At 54.4% G+C, this 20,935-nt stretch overlaps 1 protein-coding gene across 1 annotated transcript in view; it reads left to right on the top strand.

Annotated features, from left to right (window-relative positions):
* The window catches only part of LOC135530771 (uncharacterized), an 89,442-nt gene that overhangs the window by 8,017 nt on the left and 60,490 nt on the right, over window positions 1–20,935 (top strand). The window contains 3 exon segments of the mRNA XM_064958953.1: window positions 9,606–9,788; window positions 12,987–13,284; window positions 14,052–14,235. Of these exon segments, the coding sequence (XP_064815025.1) occupies window positions 9,606–9,788; window positions 12,987–13,284; window positions 14,052–14,235 (665 nt within the window).

The raw sequence follows: 20,935 nt of genomic DNA, 5'->3' as shown, positions 1-20,935 counted from the left end.
GACCAGGGTGAATGGTCAACAGTAGACAGGGACCAGGGTGAATGGTCAACAGTAGACAGGGACCAGGGTGAATGGTCAACAGTAGACAGGGACCAGGGTGAATGGTCAACAGTAGACAGGGACCAGGGTGAATGGTCAACAGTAGACAGGGACCAGGGTGAATGGTCAACAGTAGACAGGGACCAGGGTGAATGGTCAACAGTAGACAGGGACCAGGGTGAATGGTCAACAGTAGACAGGGACCAGGGTGAATGGTCAACAGTAGACGGGGACCCAGGGTGAATGGTCAACAGTAGACAGGGACCAGGGTGAATGGTCAACAGTAGACAGGGACCAGGGTGAATGGTCAACAGTAGACAGGGACCAGGGTGAATGGTCAACAGTAGACAGGGACCAGGGTGAATGGTCAACAGTAGACAGGGACCAGGGTGAATGGTCAACAGTAGACAGGGACCAGGGTGAATGGTCAACAGTAGACAGGGACCAGGGTGAATGGTCAACAGTAGACAGGGACCAGGGTGAATGGTCAACAGTAGACAGGGACCAGGGTGAATGGTCAACAGTAGACAGGGACCAGGGTGAATGGTCAACAGTAGACAGGGACCAGGGTGAATGGTCAACAGTAGACAGGGACCAGGGTGAATGGTCAACAGTAGACAGGGACCAGGGTGAATGGTCAACAGTAGACAGGGACCAGGGTGAATGGTCAACAGTAGACAACAGGACCAGGGTGAATGGTCAACAGTAGACAGGGGACCAGGGTGAATGGTCAACAGTAGACAGGGACCAGGGTGAATGGTCAACAGTAGACAGGGACCAGGGTGAATGGTCAACAGTAGACAGGGACCAGGGTGAATGGTCAACAGTAGACAGGGACCAGGGTGAATGGTCAACAGTAGACAGGGACCAGGGTGAATGGTCAACAGTAGACAGGGACCAGGGTGAATGGTCAACAGTAGACAGGGACCAGGGTGAATGGTCAACAGTAGACAGGGACCAGGGTGAATGGTCAACAGTAGACAGGGACCAGGGTGAATGGTCAACAGTAGACAGGGACCAGGGTGAATGGTCAACAGTGGTACACTATCTACTGTTGACCATTCACCCTGGGCCCTGTCTACTGTTGACCAGGGCTCAGTATAGGGAGTAGCTACATTCAGGGTTTCCTCCTTACTGTTATACAGGCAGGGTGCCTCCCCTAGAGCATCAGAACTGGAAACTGGTTAGGGACAGGAGTTTTACTGTACCTCATCACCTGACCAGGATAAACTCCAGACCCGAGTTGGCCGTATAACTTGGACCCAGAGTATTTCCTTGGCTAGGCTATAACCAGGGCCCAGAGTATGTCCTTGGCTGGGCTATAACCAGGGCCCAGAGTATGTCCTTGGCTGGGCTATAACCAGGGCCCAGAGTATGTCCTTGGCTGGGCTATAACCAGGGCCAGAGTATGTCCTTGGCTGGGCTATAACCGGGGCCCAGAGTATGTCCTTGGCTGGGCTATAACCGGGGCCCAGAGTATGTCCTTGGCTGGGCTATAACCAGGGCCCAGAGTATGTCCTTGGCTGGGCTATAACCAGGGCCCAGAGTATGTCCTTGGCTGGGCTATAACCAGGGCCCAGAGTGGCAGGGCTGTAACCAGGGCCCAGAGTGGCAGGGCTGTAACCAGGGCCCAGAGTGGCTGGGCTATAACCAGGGCCCAGAGTGGCTGGGCTGTAACCAGGGCCCAGAGTGGCAGGGCTGTAACCAGGGCCCAGAGTGGCAGGGCTGTAACCAGGGCCCAGAGTGGCAGGGCTGGGGCCCAGAGTGGCAGGGCTGTAACCAGGGCCCAGAGTGGCAGGGCTGTAACCAGGGCCCAGAGTGGCAGGGCTGTAACCAGGGCCCAGAGTGGCAGGGCAGGGCTGTAACCAGGGCCCAGAGTGGCAGGGCAGGGCTGTAACCAGGGCCCAGAGTGGCTGGGCAGGGCTGTAACCAGGGCCCAGAGTGGCTGGGCTGGGCTGTAACCAGGGCCCAGAGTGGCTGGGCAGGGCTGTAACCAGGGCCCAGAGTGGCTGGGCAGGGCTGTAACCAGGGCCCAGAGTGGCTGGGCTGGGCTGTAACCAGGGCCCAGAGTGGCTGGGCTGGGCTGTAACCAGGGCCCAGAGTGGCTGGGCTGGGCTGTAACCAGGGCCCAGAGTGGCAGGGCTGTAACCAGGGCCCAGAGTGGCTGGGCTGGGCTGTAACCAGGGCCCAGAGTGGCAGGGCTGTAACCAGGGTCCAGAGTGGCTGGGCAGGGCTGTAACCAGGGTCCAGAGTGGCTGGGCTGGGTTGTAACCAGGGCCCAGAGTGGCAGGGCTGTAACCAGGGTCCAGAGTGGCTGGGCTGGGCTGTAACCAGGGCCCAGAGTGGCAGGGCTGTAACCAGGGCCCAGAGTGGCTGGGCAGGGCTGTAACCAGGGTCCAGAGTGGCTGGGCTGGGCTGTAACCAGGGCCCAGAGTGGCTGGGCTGTAACCAGGGTCCAGAGTGGCTGGGCTGGGCTGTAACCAGGGTCCAGAGGGGCTGGGCTGGGCTGTAACCAGGGTCCAGAGTGGCTGGGCAGGGTTGTAACCAGGGCCCAGAGTGGCTGGGCTGGGCTGTAACCAGGGTCCAGAGTGGCTGGGCTGGGCTGTAACCAGGGCCCAGAGTGGCTGGGCTGGGCTGTAACCAGGGTCCAGAGTGGCTGGGCAGGGCTGTAACCAGGGCCCAGAGTGGCTGGGCTGGGCTGTAACCAGGGTCCAAAATACTCAGCCTGTGACTAAAGCCTTTAACTGGAACAGCTGCTGAAGCGATGGTTCTGGCTCAGGCAGAGAGTTGACTGATCCCTAATGGCACGCTATTCCCTTTATAGTGCTTCTGACCAGGGAAGTGCACTATATAGGGAATAGGGTGCTATTTGGGAGGGAGGGGCCCTGAGAGTAGGCTGTGTTCACTAGATGGTTCAGTCACACAAACAGACTCCTGTTCTCCAATTCAGAGTTTAGCTGAGACAGATGGCTGTCTTATGATTCCCCCTCCATCTCTCTCCATCTGTCTCCCTCTCTCGGTCTCCCTCTCTCGGTCTCTCTCTCTCTCTCTCTCGGTCTCTCCCTCTCGGTCTCTCCCTCGGTCTCTCTCTCTCGGTCTCTCTCTCGGTCTCTCTCTCGGTCTCTCTCTCGGTCTCTCTCTCGGTCTCTCTCTCGGTCTCTCTCTCTCTCTCGGTCTCCCTCTCTCTCTCTCTCCTCTCTCTCTCTCGGTCTCCCTCTCTCTCTCCCTCTCTCTCGGTCTCTCTCTCTCTCTCGGTCTCTCTCTCTCGGTCTCTCTCTCTCGGTCTCTCTCTCTCTCTCTCTCTCTCTCTCTCTCTCTCCCTCTCTCTCTCTCTCGGACTCCCTCTCTCTCTCTCGGTCTCTCTCTCTCGGTCTCCCTCTCTCTCTCTCTCTCTCTCTCGGTCTCTCTCTCTCTCTCTCTCTCTCTCTCTCTCTCTTTCGGTCTCCCTCTCTCTCTCTCTCGGTCTCTCTCTCTCTCTCTCTCTGGTCTCTCTCTCTCTCTCTCGGTCTCTCTCTCTCTCTCTCTCTTGGTCTCTCTCTCTCTCTCTCTCTCGGTCTCCCTCTCTCGGTCTCCCTCTCTCTCTCTCTCTCTCTCTCTCTCTCTCCCCGTCTCCCTCTCTCGGTGTCACTCTCTCTGTCTCTCTCTCTCGGTGTCACTCTCTCTCCTTCGGTCTCTCTCGCTCTCTCTCTCTCCATCTCTCTCGGTGTGTCTCTCTCTCTCCCTCTTTCTCTCTCGGTCTCTCTTTCTCTCTGTGAATCAGCGTATGTTTTGGACACATTTGGCCCACTGTGAGCCAGCCTAAGCTATTCATATCTGATGTTGTCCTATATATCTGTGACAGAGACTGGCCTAAGTGCTGCCAAATTATTCATAGTTGTGTAATAGCAATAATGATGTAATAATTGTGCTATATTATCAGTGGTAGCTGCATCTGTCTTTTAACTAGCAGCGTGCCCTCTCCTCAACCTGCTTTTAAATAGGCTGTAATGACAGTTCATTCCCACCACACCAGTCAAGACCCTGCTGCCATTTTCCTGACCTTACACAATGCCCATGACATGATCCAGTGAGTCGGGCAGCGTGCCGGGCAGCCAGAGTTTTATTTATTTAGACTGTTAGTGGCTTCCCATGTCTGTAAAACGATCGCTCAATGTCCAGACAGCTAGTCAGTCTGGCAGCCAGTCAGTGGTGGAGTCAGAGGGAAGCCTCCCAGCCAGTCAGTCAGAGGGAAGCCTCCCAGCCAGTCAGTCAGAGGGAAGCCTCCCAGCCAGTCAGTCAGAGGGAAGCCTCCCAGCCAGTCAGTCAGAGGGAAGCCTCCCAGCCAGTCAGTCAGAGGGAAGCCTCCCAGCCAGTCAGTCAGAGGGAAGCCTCCCAGCCAGTCAGTCAGAGGGAAGCCTCCCAGCCAGTCAGTCAGAGGGAAGCCTCCCAGCCAGTCAGTCAGAGGGAAGCCTCCCAGCCAGTCAGTCAGAGGGAAGCCTCCCAGCCAGTCAGTCAGTCAGAGGGAAGCCTCCCAGCCAGTCAGTCAGAGGGAAGCCTCCCAGCCAGTCAGTCAGAGGGAAGCCTCCCAGCCAGCCAGTCAGTCAGAGGGAAGCCTCCCAGCCAGCCAGTCAGTCAGAGGGAAGCCTCCCAGCCAGCCAGTCAGTCAGAGGGAAGCCTCCCAGCCAGCCAGTCAGTCAGAGGGAAGCCTCCCAGCCAGCCAGTCAGTCAGAGGGAAGCCTCCCAGCCAGTCAGTCAGAGGGAAGCCTCCCAGCCAGTCAGTCAGAGGGAAGCCTCCCAGCCAGTCAGTCAGAGGGCCTCCCAGCCAGTCAGTCAGATGGAAGCCTCCCAGCCAGTCAGTCAGTCAGAGGGAAGCCTCCCAGCCAGTCAGTCAGTCAGAGGGAAGCCTCCCAGCCAGCCAGTCAGTCAGAGGGAAGCCTCCCAGCGGGTGTTGTGTTAATGTGACGTGAGGCTGACAGAGCAGAGGTCTGTATCAGTTTACTCTGCTGCTATTTATACCTGTCTGTCCTTCAGCCATACCAGTGTACCAATATGTACACACACCCAACATTGTATGTGTGTATGCACATACAAAAGTCAACAAAATAATTTCTGGTGTGTGTGTTAGCAGAGGGCACTGTGTATTCCTCTGGTTGACATGCTGAAAGAGGAAGCCAGTATATTGCTGGCTGTGCTGAATCATTTGCACCGTTGGACAGACCTGTGCACAGTCCTAACACTATGACTGGTGTTCTGCTTAGTACAGCGGCCCTGACTCCTCTTTCTGTGTGTCTGACTGCTCTTAATGGTGTACTCCAGCCCCCTCTATCAATATGACTACTACACTGACTGTGTGTGTGTGTGTGACTGCTCATAATGGTGTACTCCAGCCCCCTCTATCAATATGACCACTACACTGACTGTGTGTGTCTGACTGCTCTTAATGGTGTACTCCAGCCCCCTCTATCAATATGACCACTACACTGACTGTGTGTGTCTGACTGCTCTTAATGGTGTACTCCAGCCCCCTCTATCAATATGACCACCACACTGACTGTGTGTGTCTGACTGCTCTTAATGGTGTACTCCAGCCCCCTCTATCAATATGACCACTACACTGACTGTGTGTCTGACTGCTCTTAATGGTGTACTCCAGCCCCCTCTATCAATATGACCACTACACTGACTGTGTGTGTGTGTGACTGCTCTTAATGGTGTACTCCAGCCCCCTCTATCAATATGACCACTACACTGACTGTGTGTGTGTGTGACTGCTCTTAATGGTGTACTCCAGCCCCCTCTATCAATATGACCACTACACTGACTGTGTGTGTGTGACTGCTCTTAATGGTGTACTCCAGCCCCCTCTATCAATATGACCACTACACTGACTGTGTGTGTGTGACTGCTCTTAATGGTGTACTCCAGCCCCTCTATCAATATGACCACTACACTGACTGTGTGTGTGTGACTGCTCTTAATGGTGTACTCCAGCCCCTCTATCAATATGACCACTACACTGACTGTGTGTGTCTGACTTAATGGTGTACTCCAGCCCCTCTATCAATATGACCACTACACTGACTGTGTGTGTGTGACTGCTCTTAATGGTGTACTCCAGCCCCCTCTATCAATATGACCACTACACCGACTGTGTGTGACTGCTCTTAATGGTGTACTCAGCCCCCTCTATCAATATGACCACTACACCGACTGTGTGTGACTGCTCTTAATGGTGTACCCCAGCCCCCTCTATCAATATGACCACTACACCGACTGTGTGTGACTGCTCTTAATGGTGTACTCCAGCCCCCTCTATCAATATGACCACTACACTGACTGTGTGTGGGACTGCTCTTAATGGTGTATTCCAGCCCCCTCTATCAATATGACCACTACACTGACTGTGTGTTTGTGTGTGACTGCTCTTAATGGTGTACTCCAGCCCCCTCTATCAATATGACCACTACACTGACTGTGTGTGACTGCTCTTAATGGTGTACCCCAGCCCCCTCTATCAATATGACCACTACACTGTGTGTGTGTGTGACTGCTCTTAATGGTGTATTCCAGCCCCCTCTATCAATATGACCACTACACTGACTGTGTGTGTGTGACTGCTCTTAATGGTGTACTCCAGCCCCCTCTATCAATATGACCACTACACTGACTGTGTGTGTCTGACTGCTCTTAATGGTGTACTCCAGCCCCCTCTATCAATATGACCACTACACTGACTGTGTGTGTGTGACTGCTCTTAATGGTGTACCCCAGCCCCCTCTATCAATATGACCACTACACTGACTGTGTGTGTCTGACTGCTCTTAATGGTGTACTCCAGCCCCCTCTATCAATATGACCACTACACTGACTGTGTGTCTGACTGCTCTTAATGGTGTACCCCAGCCCCCTCTATCAATATGACCACTACACTGACTGTGTGTGTCTGACTGCTCTTAATGGTGTACTCCAGCCCCCTCTATCAATATGACCACTACACTGACTGTGTGTCTGACTGCTCTTAATGGTGTACCCCAGCCCCCTCTATCAATATGACCACTACACTGACTGTGTGTCGGGCAGAGCCTCTCAGCACAACACCAGTCTGCTGTAAAGGTCATGGCTCTACACCCCAGCTGAGGAGCTTGACTATCGCTGCAAGGCAACACTCAGATTTCCCTCTCTTTTGCTCCTTGTGTACACACACACACACACACACACACACACACACACACACACACACACACACACACACACACACACACACACACACATAGAAAATAGTTGGGTGAGTCGCTGGATATATATATTTTGTGAACTAACCATCACCAAAATAAAAGCTAGACAGTCAGGGAGAATATCCCATTTTAAAAATGGTGCTTTCAGGAGTGTGTTTGTCATGGCATGGTGCCCTCTGTGGGGGTGTGATGTTTGTCATGGCATGGTGCCCTCCATGGGGGTGTGATGTTTGTCATGGCATGGTGCCCTCCATGGGGGTGTGATGTTTGTCATGGCATGGTGCCCTCTGTGGGGGTGTGATGTTTGTCAAGGCATGGTGCCCTCTGTGGGGGTGTGATGTTTGTCATGGCATGGTGCCCTCTGTGGGGGTGTGATGTTTGTCATGGCATGGTGCCCTCCATGGGGGTGTGATGTTTGTCATGGCATGGTGCCCTCTGTGGGGGTGTGATGTTTGTCAAGGCATGGTGCCCTCTGTGGGGGTGTGATGTTTGTCAAGGCATGGTGCCCTCTGTGGGGGTGTGATGTTTGTCATGGCATGGTGCCCTCCATGGGGGTGTGATGTTTGTCACTCAGACAGCAGAATCCACGGCAGAATGTGTAGGATAGTGAGTATTTATTTTCATAGTATGGTTACTCTGCACTGCACTGCAGTGTGACTGAGCCTGGTCTCTGTGTGAGAGGCTGAGCTGGGAGCCTCAGGCCTGTGTCTGTCCCTCTGCCTGGGGACAGGAAACGGAGCAGGCTGCCCTTCCTGTGTGGTGCTGATCAGTCCTAGCAGGAGGGAGACCTCGGAGTGAGCCTCTGCTAATACCACCTAGCACTCTTCAGTACAGTCACTATATGTTATGTCTTGTGTTTATATATGTTATGTAGTGTGGTTTATATATGTTATGTAGTGTGTTTTAAGATAGAAATGTGAGTAGAAAGGACAGGATTCCAGGTCCACCCGGCGCTGTCTCACCCGGGACTCACTCCACCCGGCGCTGTCTCGTCCGGGACTCACTCCACCCGGCGCTGTCTCGTCCGGGACTCACTCCACCCGGCGCTGTCTCGTCCGGGACTCACTCCACCCGGCGCTGTCTCGTCCGGGACTCACTCCACCCGGCGCTGTCTCGTCCGGGACTCACTCCACCCGGCGCTGTCTCGTCCGGGACTCACTCCACCCGGCGCTGTCTCGTCCGGGACTCACTCCACCCGGCGCTGTCTCGTCCGGGACTCACTCCACCCGGCGCTGTCTCGTCCGGGACTCACTCCACCCGGCGCTGTCTCGCCCGGGACTCACTCCACCCGGCGCTGTCTCGTCCGGGACTCACTCCACCCGGCGCTGTCTTATCCACCTGGTATAGAGGTCCTGGATGACAGGGAGCTCAGTGATGTACTGGGCTGTATGCACTACCCTCTGTAGAGCACTACCCTCTGCGGAGCACTACCCTCTGCGGAGCACTACCCTCTGCAGAGCACTACCCTCTGCAGAGCACTACCCTCTGTAGAGCACTACCCTCTGTAGAGCACTACCCTCTGTAGAGCACTACCCTCTGCAGAGCACTACCCTCTGTAGAGCACTACCCTCTGTAGAGCACTACCCTCTGTGAGCACTACCCTCTGTGGAGCACTACCCTCTGTGGAGCACTACCCTCTGTGGAGCACTCTGCAGGAGCACTACCCTCTGCGGAGCACCACCCTCTGTAGAGCACCACCCTCTGTAGAGCACCACCCTCTGTAGAGCACCACCCTCTGTAGAGCACCACCCTCTGTAGAGCACCACCCTCTGTAGAGCACCACCCTCTGTAGAGCACCACCCTCTGTAGAGCACCACCCTCTGTAGAGCACTACCCTCTGTAGAGCACTACCCTCTGTAGAGCACCACCCTCTGTAGAGCACCACCCTCTGTAGAGCACTACCCTCTGTAGAGCACCACCCTCTGCAGAGCACCACCCTCTGTGGAGCACCACCCTCTGTGGAGCAGTACCCTCTGCGGAGCACTACCCTCTGCGGAGCACTACCCTCTGCGGAGCACTACCCTCTGCGGAGCACTACCCTCTGCGGAGCACTACCCTCTGCGGAGCACTACCCTCTGTGGAGCACTACCCTCTGCGGAGCACTACCCTCTGTTGAGCACTACCCTCTGCGGAGCACTACCCTCTGCGGAGCACTACCCTCTGCGGAGCACTACCCTCTGTCGGAGCACTACCCTCTGCGGAGCACTACCCTCTGCGGAGCACTACCCTCTGCGGAGCACTACCCTCTGCGAGCACTACCCTCTGCGGAGCACTACCCTCTGCGAGCACTACCCTCTGCGGAGCACTACCCTCTGCGGAGCACTACCCTCTGCGGAGCACTACCCTCTGCAGGAGCACTACCTCTGCGGAGCACTACCCTCTGCGGGAGCACTACCCTCTGCGGAGCACTACCTCTGCGGAGCACTACCCTCTGCGGAGCACTACCCTCTGCGGAGCACTACCCTCTGCGGAGCACTACCCTCTGCGGAGCACTACCCTCTGCGGAGCACTACCCTCTGCGGAGCACTACCCTCTGTGAGCACTACCCTCTGTGGAGCACTACCCTCTGTAGAGCACCACCCTCTGTAGAGTGTAGAGCACTACCCTCTGTGGAGCACTACCCTCTGTGGAGCACTACCCTCTGTGGAGCACTACCCTCTGTGGAGCACTACCCTCTGTGGAGCACTACCCTCTGTGGAGCACTACCCTCTGTAGAGCACTACCCTCTGTAGAGCACTACCCTCTGTAGAGCACTACCCTCTGCAGAGCACTACCCTCTGCAGAGCACTACCCTCTGCAGAGCACTACCCTCTGCAGAGCACTACCCTCTGCAGAGCACTACCCTCTGCAGAGCACTACCCTCTGTAGAGCACTACCCTCTGTAGAGCACCACCCTCTGTAGAGCACTACCCTCTGTAGAGCCTTGTGGTCAGATGCCAAGCTGTCGCCATACCAGGCGGTGATCCAGCCAGCCAAGATGCTCTCTGTGGTGCAGCTGTAGAACTTGTTGAGGATCTGAGGACCCGTGCCAAATCTTTTCACCCTGTTGTCTCCTTCTTCACGAATGGGTTGGTGTGTGAGGACCATGAGAATTCCTTAGTGATGTGGACACAGAAGAAATTGAAGTTCCTCGACCCACTCCACTCCCGTCGATGAGAATGGGGGCGTGCTCGTCTCGACCCACTCCACTCCCGTCGATGAGAATGGGGGCGTGCTCGTCTCGACCCACTCCCGTCGATGAGAATAGGGGCGTGCTCGGCCCTCCATTTCCTTTGTCATGCTTACGTGAGGTTGTCCTGGCACCACACTGCCAGGTCACTTACCTCCTCCCTATAAGCTGTCTCATCAGTGTTCAGGCCTTCCACCGTCGTGTCGTCACTTAATGGAGTTGGAGTCGTGCGCCGCCACGCAGTCGTGGGTGAACGGAGTACAGGGGGGGTCTCAGTACGCACCACTGAGAGCCCCGTGTGTTGAGGATCAGCGTGTTACTCAGAGGCGGTGCGCTGTGTCATGGCGGAGAAACAGAAGTAGGATTCAAAGGAAAAATAACAATTGGAAATCAACAGGAAAAACATGGCTGCTTTAGTGTCGTAGTCACACTGAGCTTTGAGGGTGTTTGTCATCAACTGTGTGTCTGTGTTTTAAGGGCCTATATTACCCAGAGACCACTAGACAGACAGACAGACTGTCAGCATGTCACCACTAGACAGACAGACAGCATGTCACCACTAGACAGACAGACAGACAGACAGTCAGCATGTCACCAATAGACAGACAGACAGCATGTCACCACTAGACAGACAGACAGCATGTCACCACTAGACAGACAGACAGCATGTCACCACTAGACAGACAGACAGCATGTCACCACTAGACAGACAGACAGCATGCCACCACTAGACAGACAGACATGTCACCACTAGACAGACAGACAGCATGTCACCACTAGACAGACAGACAGACTGTCAGCATGTCACCACTAGACACAGACAGCATGTCACCACTAGACAGACAGACAGACTGTCAGCATGTCACCACTAGACAGACAGACAGCATGTCACCACTAGACAGACAGACAGCATGTCACCACTAGACAGACAGACTGTCAGCATGTCACCACTAGACAGACAGACAGCATGTCACCACTAGACAGACAGACAGACAGACAGTCAGCATGTCACCACTAGACAGACAGACAGCATGTCACCACTAGACAGACAGACAGACAGCATGCCACCACTAGACAGACAGACAGACAGCATGCCACCACTAGACAGACAGACAGCATGTCACCACTAGACACAGACAGCATGTCACCACTAGACAGACAGACAGACTGTCAGCATGTCACCACTAGACAGACAGACAGCATGTCACCACTAGACAGACAGACAGCATGTCACCACTAGACAGACAGACAGCATGTCACCACTAGACAGACAGACAGCATGTCACCACTAGACAGACAGACAGCATGTCACCACTAGACAGACAGACAGACAGACAGTCAGCATGTCACCACTAGACAGACAGACAGCATGTCACCACTAGACAGACAGACAGACAGCATGTCACCACTAGACAGACAGACAGACAGCATGTCACCACTAGACAGACAGACAGCATGTCACCACTAGACAGACAGACAGCCAGCATGTCACCACTAGACAGACAGACAGTCAGCATGTCACCACTAGACAGACAGACAGACAGTCAGCATGTCACCACTAGACAGACAGACAGCATGTCACCACTAGACAGACAGACAGCATGTCACCACTAGACAGACAGACAGCATGTCACCACTAGACAGACAGACAGCATGCCACCACTAGACAGACAGACTGTCAGTCTGGTCATCATCCAGGGATGTTTGCGTTCAGCAGTCAAGCCCCGGCTGTGACAACACAGCTAATTGACTTCCTCTTCTTCACCCCCTCCACTGATTTGACTGTGGATGTTGGACACACTGTCAGTTCCATTCATGTGGCTTTAGGGTGTTGATCAATTCATGCCATTTTGGATCGATTTCAGTGGCATTGTTTGGTGATCTGTCAAATGCTGCTTCAGCTGTGCCGGGGGAAACTGATGCTGTGCAGGGGGAAACTGATGCTGTGCCAGGGGAAACTGATGCTGTGCAGGGGGAAACTGATGCTGTGCAGGGGGAAACTGATGCTGTGCAGGGGGAAACTGATGCTGTGCAGGTGGAAACTGATGCTGTGTAGATGCTGTGCCGGGGGAAACTGATGCTGTGCAGGGGGAAACTGATGCTGTGTAGATGCTGTGCCGGGGGAAACTGATGCTGACAGCAGGGGGAAACTGATGCTGTGCCGGGGGAGATGCTGTGCAGTGGGAAACTGATGCTGTGCAGGGGGAAACTGATGCTGTGCCGGGGGAAACTGATGCTGTGCAGGGGGGAAACTGATGCTGTGCCGGGGGAAACTGATGCTGTGCAGGGGGGAAACTGATGCTGTGCAGGGGGAAACTGATGCTGTGCAGGGGGAAACTGATGCTGTGTAGATGCTGTGCAGGGGGAAACTGATGCTGTGTAGATGCTGTGCCGGGGGAAACTGATGCTGTGTAGATGCTGTGCCGGGGGAAACTGATGCTGTGTAGATGCTGTGCCGGGGGAAACTGATGCTGTGCAGGTGGAAACTGATGCTGTGCAGATGCTGTGCAGGGGGAAACTGATGCTGTGCAGGTGGAAACTGATGCTGTGCAGATGCTGTGCAGGGGGAAACTGATGCTGTGCAGGGGGAAACTGATGCTGTGCAGTGGGAAACAGATGCTGTGCAGGGGGAAACTGATGCTGTGCAGTGGGAAACTGATGCTGTGCAGTGGGAAACTGATGCTGTGCCGGTGGAAACTGATGCTGTGCAGATGCTGTGCAGGGGGGAAACTGATGCTGTGCAGGGGGAAACTGATGCTGTGCAGGGGGAAACTGATGCTGTGCAGATGCTGTGCAGGGGGGAAACTGATGCTGTGCAGGGGGGAAACTGATGCTGTGCCGGTGGAAACTGATGCTGTGCCGGTGGAAACTGATGCTGTGCAGGGGGAAACTGATGCTGTGCAGATGCTGTGCAGGGGGAAACTGATGCTGTGCAGGGGGAAACTGATGCTGTGCAGATGCTGTGCAGGGGGAAACTGATGCTGTGCAGGGGGAAACTGATGCTGTGCAGGGGGAAACTGATGCTGTGCAGGGGGAAACTGATGCTGTGCAGATGCTGTGCAGGGGAAACTGATGCTGTGCAGGGGAAACTGATGCTGTGCAGGTGGAAACTGATGCTGTGCAGATGCTGTGCAGGGGGAAACTGATGCTGTGCAGGGGGAAACTGATGCTGTGCAAACTGATGCTGTGCAGTGGGAAACTGATGCTGTGCAGGTGGAAACTGATGCTGTGCAGATGCTGTGCAGGGGGAAACTGATGCTGTGCAGGGGGAAACTGATGCTGTGCAGGGGGAAACTGATGCTGCAGATGTGTGCAGGGGGAAACTGATGCTGTGCAGGGGGAAACTGATGCTGTGCCGGTGGAAACTGATGCTGTGCAAACTGATGCTGTGCAGGGGGAAACTGATGCTGTGCAGATGCTGTGCAGGGGGAAACTGATGCTGTGCAGGGGGAAACTGATGCTGTGCAGATGCTGTGCAGGGGGAAACTGATGCTGTGCAGGGGGGAAACTGATGCTGTGCAGGGGGGAAACTGATGCTGTGCAGATGCTGTGCAGGGGGAAACTGATGCTGTGCAGGGGGAAACTGATGCTGTGCAGATGCTGTGCAGGGGGAAACTGATGCTGTGCAGGGGGAAACTGATGCTGTGCAGGGGGAAACTGATGCTGTGCAGATGCTGTGCAGTGGGAAACTGATGCTGTGCAGTGGGAAACTGATGCTGTGCAGTGGGAAACTGATGCTGTGCCGGTGGAAACTGATGCTGTGCAGGGGGAAACTGATGCTGTGCAGGGGGAAACTGATGCTGTGCAGATGCTGTGCAGGGGGGAAACTGATGCTGTGCAGGGGGGAAACTGATGCTGTGCAGGGGGAAACTGATGCTGTGCAGGGGGAAACTGATGCTGTGCAGATGCTGTGCAGGGGGAAACTGATGCTGTGCAGGGGGAAACTGATGCTGTGCCGGGGGAAACTGATGCTGTGCAGGGGGAAACTGATGCTGTGCAGATGCTGTGCAGGGGAAACTGATGCTGTGCAGGGGGGAAACTGATGCTGTGCAGTGGGAAACTGATGCTGTGCAGGGGGGAAACTGATGCTGTGCAGATGCTGTGCAGGGGGAAACTGATGCCGTGCAGGGGGAAACTGATGCTGTGCCAGGGGAAACTGATGCTGTGCCGGGGGAAACTGATGCTGTGCAGGGGGAAACTGATGCTGTGCAGGGGGAAACTGATGCTGTGCAGATGCTGTGCAGGTGGAAACTGATGCTGTGCAGGTGGAAACTGATGCTGTGCAGGTGGAAACTGATGCTGTGCAGGGGGAAACTGATGCTGTGCAGGGGGAAACTGATGCTGTGCAGGGGGAAACTGATGCTGTGCCGGGGGAAACTGATGCTGTGCCGGGGGAAACTGATGCTGTGCAGGGGGGAACTGATGCTGTGCAGATGCTGTGCAGGGGGGAAACTGATGCTGTGCACGGGGGAAACTGATGCTGTGCAGGGGGAAACTGATGCTGTGCAGGTGGAAACTGTATTCTCAATGTCATGCACCTCTCCTCAGGAATTAATTGTGTTTGAACAAAACTGTACTCCTTGAGCAAATATTTAGCACTTGCTTGCTTTGTGTGCATACAAAACGAATCTATCATATTTCTCCACTTCCTGCAGGCTTCTCCAGTTGACTATCGGTCTCTGTGTTTATAGCTGGTGTTTTGGGTGCAGGCAGATTGGCCTAGATAACGAGACGATGCACTGTGACACTGGGGGTTTGTTTGTATGCTCAGCAAGCTCAGTCTCTGTAATACGTAGTCTGAGCGTCAGCTTGTCCTAGATTAGGTCATCAGCGGCCTGTTAGTGAGGAGCTAGCAGCCTCTCCAGACTGTAGAGATACTGGGCCGTGGTGGAGCTACTGCTGAGCTCTCCCCGTCTACTATGAGTCACATGAAACCCTCTCTCGCTCCCATTCTGTTTGTCTCTGTCTTACACTATTTGTACTGTTTGTTTCATAACATTCAGTGGATTATACACTTTAGGGGCTGGTTGTATGTCCTCTCCAGCTGTGGGGCACATGCTCTCTGTGTGTACTGGCAGGGTTTCTGTCATTGGAGTCCTTGGACGGGGGCCGCCTGAAGTCCCACAATCTGTTTTTGAGATGGGAAAACGCTTTTCAGTGTGAATTTAAAACTGAAACCCGTCACAAAGTATGCAGAAATTATAATGGACCCTTCATGTTTTTATTATATAATCTTTGAGAACGAACATCGCCAAAATAAAAGCTAGACAGTCAGGGAGAATAGAAAATTTAAAAAACAATGAATTTAGCAGTATTGATTTTCTGTTTGAGCAAAACAAAGCATTTGCAATGGAGAAATGTATAGAATTGCAGGAAATTGTCTTAAAGATGCTTTAAAAAAACATAAACAAATCTAGATCGTCAAGATAAGGGCCTCTAAAATTCAGTAGTGCCGACCGTTGCCACGCCCACCACCTAAGCGCCGTTTTGATAAACTCTGACTCTGTGTCTGTTTAGACACATCTGACCTCTGTCTCACACACGGATCATGGTTTGAATAACTGTCTGGCCTGCTGTCCTACTTGTAAAATGGTAGAGTGGAGAGGGGGGGGGGGGCTAGAGCTCTCTGGATTAACAGCATCACAGTATAATACACTGCCTCGCTCAATCTGTTTTTCTCCGGCTCCCCCCTCTCCTTCTCTACCCTGCATACTTGCTCACTCTGTGTCTCTCGCTCTCTCTGTGTCTCTCGCTCTCTCTGTGTCTCTCGCTCTCTCTGTGTGTCTCTCGCTCTCTGTGTGTCTCTCGCTCTCTCTGTGTGTCTCTCGCTCTCTCTGTGTGTCTCTCGCTCTCTCTGTGTGTCTCTCGCTCTCTCTGTCTGTCTCTCGCTCTCTCTGTCTGTCTCTCGCTCTCTCTGTCTGTCTCTCGCTCTCTCTGTCTGTCTCTCGCTCTCTCTGTCTGTCTCTCGCTCTCTCTCGCTCTCGCTCTCTGTGTCTCGCTCTCGCTCTCTGTGTCTCGCTCTCGCTCTCTGTGTCTCGCTCTCGCTCTCTGTGTCTCGCTCTCGCTCTCTGTGTCTCGCTCTCTGTGTGTCGCTCTCGCTCTCTGTCTCGCTCTCTCTGTGTCTCGCTCTCGCTCTCTCTGTGTCTCGCTCTCGCTCTCTGTGTCTCGCTCTCGCTCTCTCTGTGTCTCGCTCTCTCTCTCTCGCTCTCTCTGTGTCTCGCTCTCTCTCTGTGTCTCGCTCTCGCTCTCTCTCTGTGTCTCGCTCTCGCTCTGTGTCTCGCTCTCGCTCTCTCTCTGTGTCTCGCTCTCTCTCTCTGTGTCTCGCTCTCTCTCTCTCTGTGTCTCGCTCTCGCTCTCTCTCTGTGTCTCGCTCTCGCTCTCTCTCTGTGTCTCGCTCGCTCTCTCTCTGTGTCTCGCTCTCGCTCTCTCTCTGTGTCTCGCTCTCTCTCTGTGTCTCGCTCTCGCTCTGTGTCTCGCTCTCGCTCTGTGTCTCGCTCTCGCTCTGTGTCTCGCTCTCGCTCTGTGTCTCGCTCTCTCGCTCTGTGTCTCGCTCTCTGTGTCTCGCTCTCGCTCTGTGTCTCGCTCTCTCGCTCTGTGTCTCGCTCTCTCGCTCTGTGTCTCGCTCTCGCTCTGTGTCTCGCTCTCTGTGTCTCTGTGTCTCGCTCTCTCGCTCTGTGTCTCGCTCTCTCGCTCTCTGTGTCTCGCTCTCTCGCTCTGTGTCTCGCTCTCTCGCTCTGTGTCTCGCTCTCTGTGTGTCTCGCTCTCTCGCTCTGCTCTCGCTCTCTCGTGTGTCTCGCTCTCTCGCTCTGTGTCTCGCTCTCTCGCTCTCTGTCTCGCTCTGTGTCTCGCTCTCTCGTGTGTCTCGCTCTCTCTCTGTGTCTCGCTCTCTCGCTCTGTGTCTCGCTCTCGCTCTCTCTCTGTGTCTCGCTCTCTCTCTGTGTCTCGCTCTCTCTGTGTGTCTCGCTCTCTCTGTGTGTGTGTCTCGCTCTCTCTGTGTCTCGCTCTCTCTCTGTGTCTGCTCTCTCTGTGTCTCGCTCTCTCGCTCTGTGTCTCGCTCTCTCGCTGTGTCTCGCTCTCTCGCTCTGTGTCTCGCTCTCTCTGTGTCTCGCTCTCTCGCTCTGTGTCTCGCTCTCTCGCTCTGTGTCTCGCTCTCTCGCTCTGTGTCTCTCTCTCGCTCTGTCTCGCTCTCTCGCTCTGTGTCTCGCTCTCTCGTGTGTCTCGCTCTCGCTCTGTCTCGCTCTCTGCGCTCTGTGTCTCGCTCTGTGTCTCTCTCTGTGTCTCTCTGTGTCTCGCTCTGTGTCTCGCTCTCTCGCTGCTGTCTCTCTGCTCGCTCTCTTCGCTCTGTGTCTCTCTCGCTCGCTCTGTGTCTCGCTCTCTCTCTGTGTCTCGCTCTCTCGCTCTGTGTCTCTCTCGCTCTGTGTCTCGCTCTCTCGCTCTGTGTCTCGCTCTCTCGCTCTGTGTCTCGCTCTCTCTGTGTCTCGCTCTCTCGCTCTGTGTCTCGCTCTCTCGCTCTGTGTCTCGCTCTCTCGCTCTGTGTCTCGCTCTCGCTCTCGCTCTCTCTCTCTGTGTCTCGCTCTCTCTCTGTGTCTCGCTCTCTCTCTGTGTCTCGCTCTCTCTCTGTGTCTCGCTCTCTCTCTGTGTCTCGCTCTCTCTCTGTGTCTCGCTCTCTCTCTGTGTCTCGCTCTCTCTCTGTGTCTCGCTCTCTCTCTGTGTCTCGCTCTCTGTGTCTCGCTCTCTCGCTCGCTCTCGCTCTGTGTGTCTCTCTCGCTCTGTCTCGCTCTCTCGCTCTGTCTCGCTCTCGCTCTCTGTGTCTCGCTCTCTCGCTCTGTGTCTCGCTCTCTCGCTCTGTGTCTCGCTCGCTCTCTGTGTCTCGCTCTCTCGCTCTGTCTCGCTCTCTCTGTGTGTCTCGCTCTCTCGCTCTGTGTCTCGCTCTGTGTCTCGCTCTCTCTCTGTGTCTCGCTCTCGCTCTCGCTCTGTCTCGCTCTCGCTCTGTGTCTCGCTCTCGCTCTGTGTCTCGCTCTCTCTCTGTGTCTCGCTCTCGCTCTCTCTCTCTGTCTCGCTCTCGCTCTCTCTCTGTGTCTCGCTCTCTGTGTCTCGCTCTCGCTCTCTCTCTGTGTCTCGCTCTCGCTCTCGCTCTGTCTCGCTCTCTCTCTGTGTCTCGCTCTCTGTGTCTCGCTCTCTCTGTGTCTCGCTCTCTCTCTGTGTCTCGCTCTCGCTCTGTGTCTCGCTCTGTCTGTGTCTCGCTCTCTCTCTGTGTCTCGCTCTCGCTCTGTGTCTCGCTCTCGCTCTGTGTCTCGCTCTCGCTCTGTGTCTCGCTCTCTCTCTGTGTCTCGCTCTCGCTCTGTGTCTCGCTCTCCCTCTGTGTCTCGCTCTCCCTCTGTGTCGCTCTCCCTCTGTCTCGCTCTCTCTCTGTGTCTCGCTCTGTGTCTCGCTCTCTCTGTGTCTCGCTCTCTGTGTCTCGCTCTCTCTCTGTGTCTCGCGCTCGCTCTGTGTCTCGCGCTCGCTCTGTGTCTCTCTCGCGCTCGCTCTGTGTCTCTCTCGCGCTCGCTCTGTGTCTCTCTCGCTCTCTGTGTTCTCTCTCTCTGTGTCTCTGTGTCTCGCTCTGTGTCTCTCTCGCTCTCTCTCTGTGTCTCTCGCTCGCTCTGTGTCTCTCTCGCTCGCTCTGTGTCTCTCTCGCGCTCGCTCTTTGTCTCTCTCGCGCTCGCTCTGTGTCTCTCGCGCTCGCTCTGTGTCTCTCTCTCGCTCTGTGTCTCTCTCGCGCTCGCTCTGTGTCTCTCTCGCGCTCGCTCTGTGTCTCTCTCGCTCGCTCTGTGTCTCTCTCGCGCTCGCTCTGTGTCTCTCTCGCGCTCGCTCTGTGTCTCTCTCTCTCTGTGTGTCTCTCTCTCTCTCTGTGTCTCTCTGTGTCTCTCTCTCTCTGTGTCTCTCTGTGTGTGTGTGTGTGTGTGTGTGTGTATCCTGTCATATGGTGGTGAACGTGCTCCAGAGACGTGTGTGTTGGGGCTGTAGTGAAGCAGCAGCTCCTCTGAACCAGGCCATGTCACTGTAGCAGGCTCCCCTGTTCGGACAGCCATGTGCTCCTCGCTACACCATCCTGCCGTAAACACACATGCATCACACGTGAGCAACACGCGTACCAAAATAACCACAGGCTCAGACTAGTCGCGACCATGTGTACAAATCTACTGGTAACTGGTAACTGCCAAAATAAAGGAAACACTTGAGTAAATGAGGGATGCAAAGTATATTGAAAGCAATTGTTTCCATACAGGTGTGGAATTAACATCCCATGGTGCTTAGGGTCATGTTTAAAAGTGCTGTCCAGGCCCAGTCGCCTGTTATTTTGACTACTGTGGATAGAAGAAGAGATCTCTGGGACTCTGAAAGAGGGGTGATTTGTTGGGGCTCGTTCGGCAGGAGCTTCAGTGACGAAAGCAGCTCAACTTGCTGACGTTTCTCCATATTCCCCTGCCGTCTGTCACCATATTCCCCTGCCGTCTGTCACCATGTTCCCCTGCCGTCTGTCACCATGTTCCCCTGCCGTCTGTCACCATGTTCCCCTGCCGTCTGTCACCATGTTCCCCTGCCGTCTGTCACCATGTTCCCCTGCCGTCTGTCACCATGTTCCCCTGCCGTCTGTCACCATATTCCCCTGCCGTCTGTCACCATATTCCCCTGCCGTCTGTCACCATGTTCCAGTCACCACATCTCAACCCAATTCATCACTTACGGGAGATTCTGAAGTGGTGACTGAGACAGCGTTTTCCACCTCCATCAACAAAACAGCAAACGATGTAATGTTTGGTTCCAGCCCCTTGTAGAATCTATGCCAAGGCACATTGAAGCTGTTCTGGCGGCTCGTGGTGGCCCAGTGCCCTTTGACATACAATGTTGGTGTTTCCTTTATTTTGGCAGTTACCTGTATACCTCCACATCACGCTGTTGTTGTACTATTATTATACCACAGAGGGGTGGGAGACAGTGGGCTTGGAAATGTGTTTGTGAATGTTTGGGCGTGGCAGGGTGTTTGTGACGGATCAGACAACCAACCGCAGGCCTTTAGCTGTGCTGTCTGTCTACTTTAAAGGGCAGTCGAGCTGGATCTTATGGCCGGGTGGTTTTGTTGATGTGTGTAGTGGAGAAGTCAGTCCACACACAACCAGCAGAACATAAATATATGTATGACTCAGTATTGAGGTTCTGAATTGCCAGTGACCTCGCTATACTATATCAACACGATACTGAGGTGTCGATGTACTCAAATAATTGTATTTGTCACATACACATGGTTAGCAGGTGTTAATGGTCACATACACATGGTTAGCAGGTGTTAATGCGAGCAGGTGTTAATGGTCACATACACATAGTTAAATGCTTGTGCTTCTGGTTCCGACTGAGCAGTAATATCTAACAGTTCTCCAGCTACCGAATACACACATCTAAAAGGGTGAATGACAATATGCACATAGATGAGCGCTGGCTGAGCGGCACAGGCAAGGTGCAATGGATGGTATAG

Source organism: Oncorhynchus masou, unplaced genomic scaffold (genome assembly GCF_036934945.1).
Source record: "Oncorhynchus masou masou isolate Uvic2021 unplaced genomic scaffold, UVic_Omas_1.1 unplaced_scaffold_1414, whole genome shotgun sequence".
Lineage (NCBI taxonomy): Eukaryota > Metazoa > Chordata > Actinopteri > Salmoniformes > Salmonidae > Oncorhynchus > Oncorhynchus masou.
This window is presented reverse-complemented; position numbering and strand designations above follow the sequence as displayed.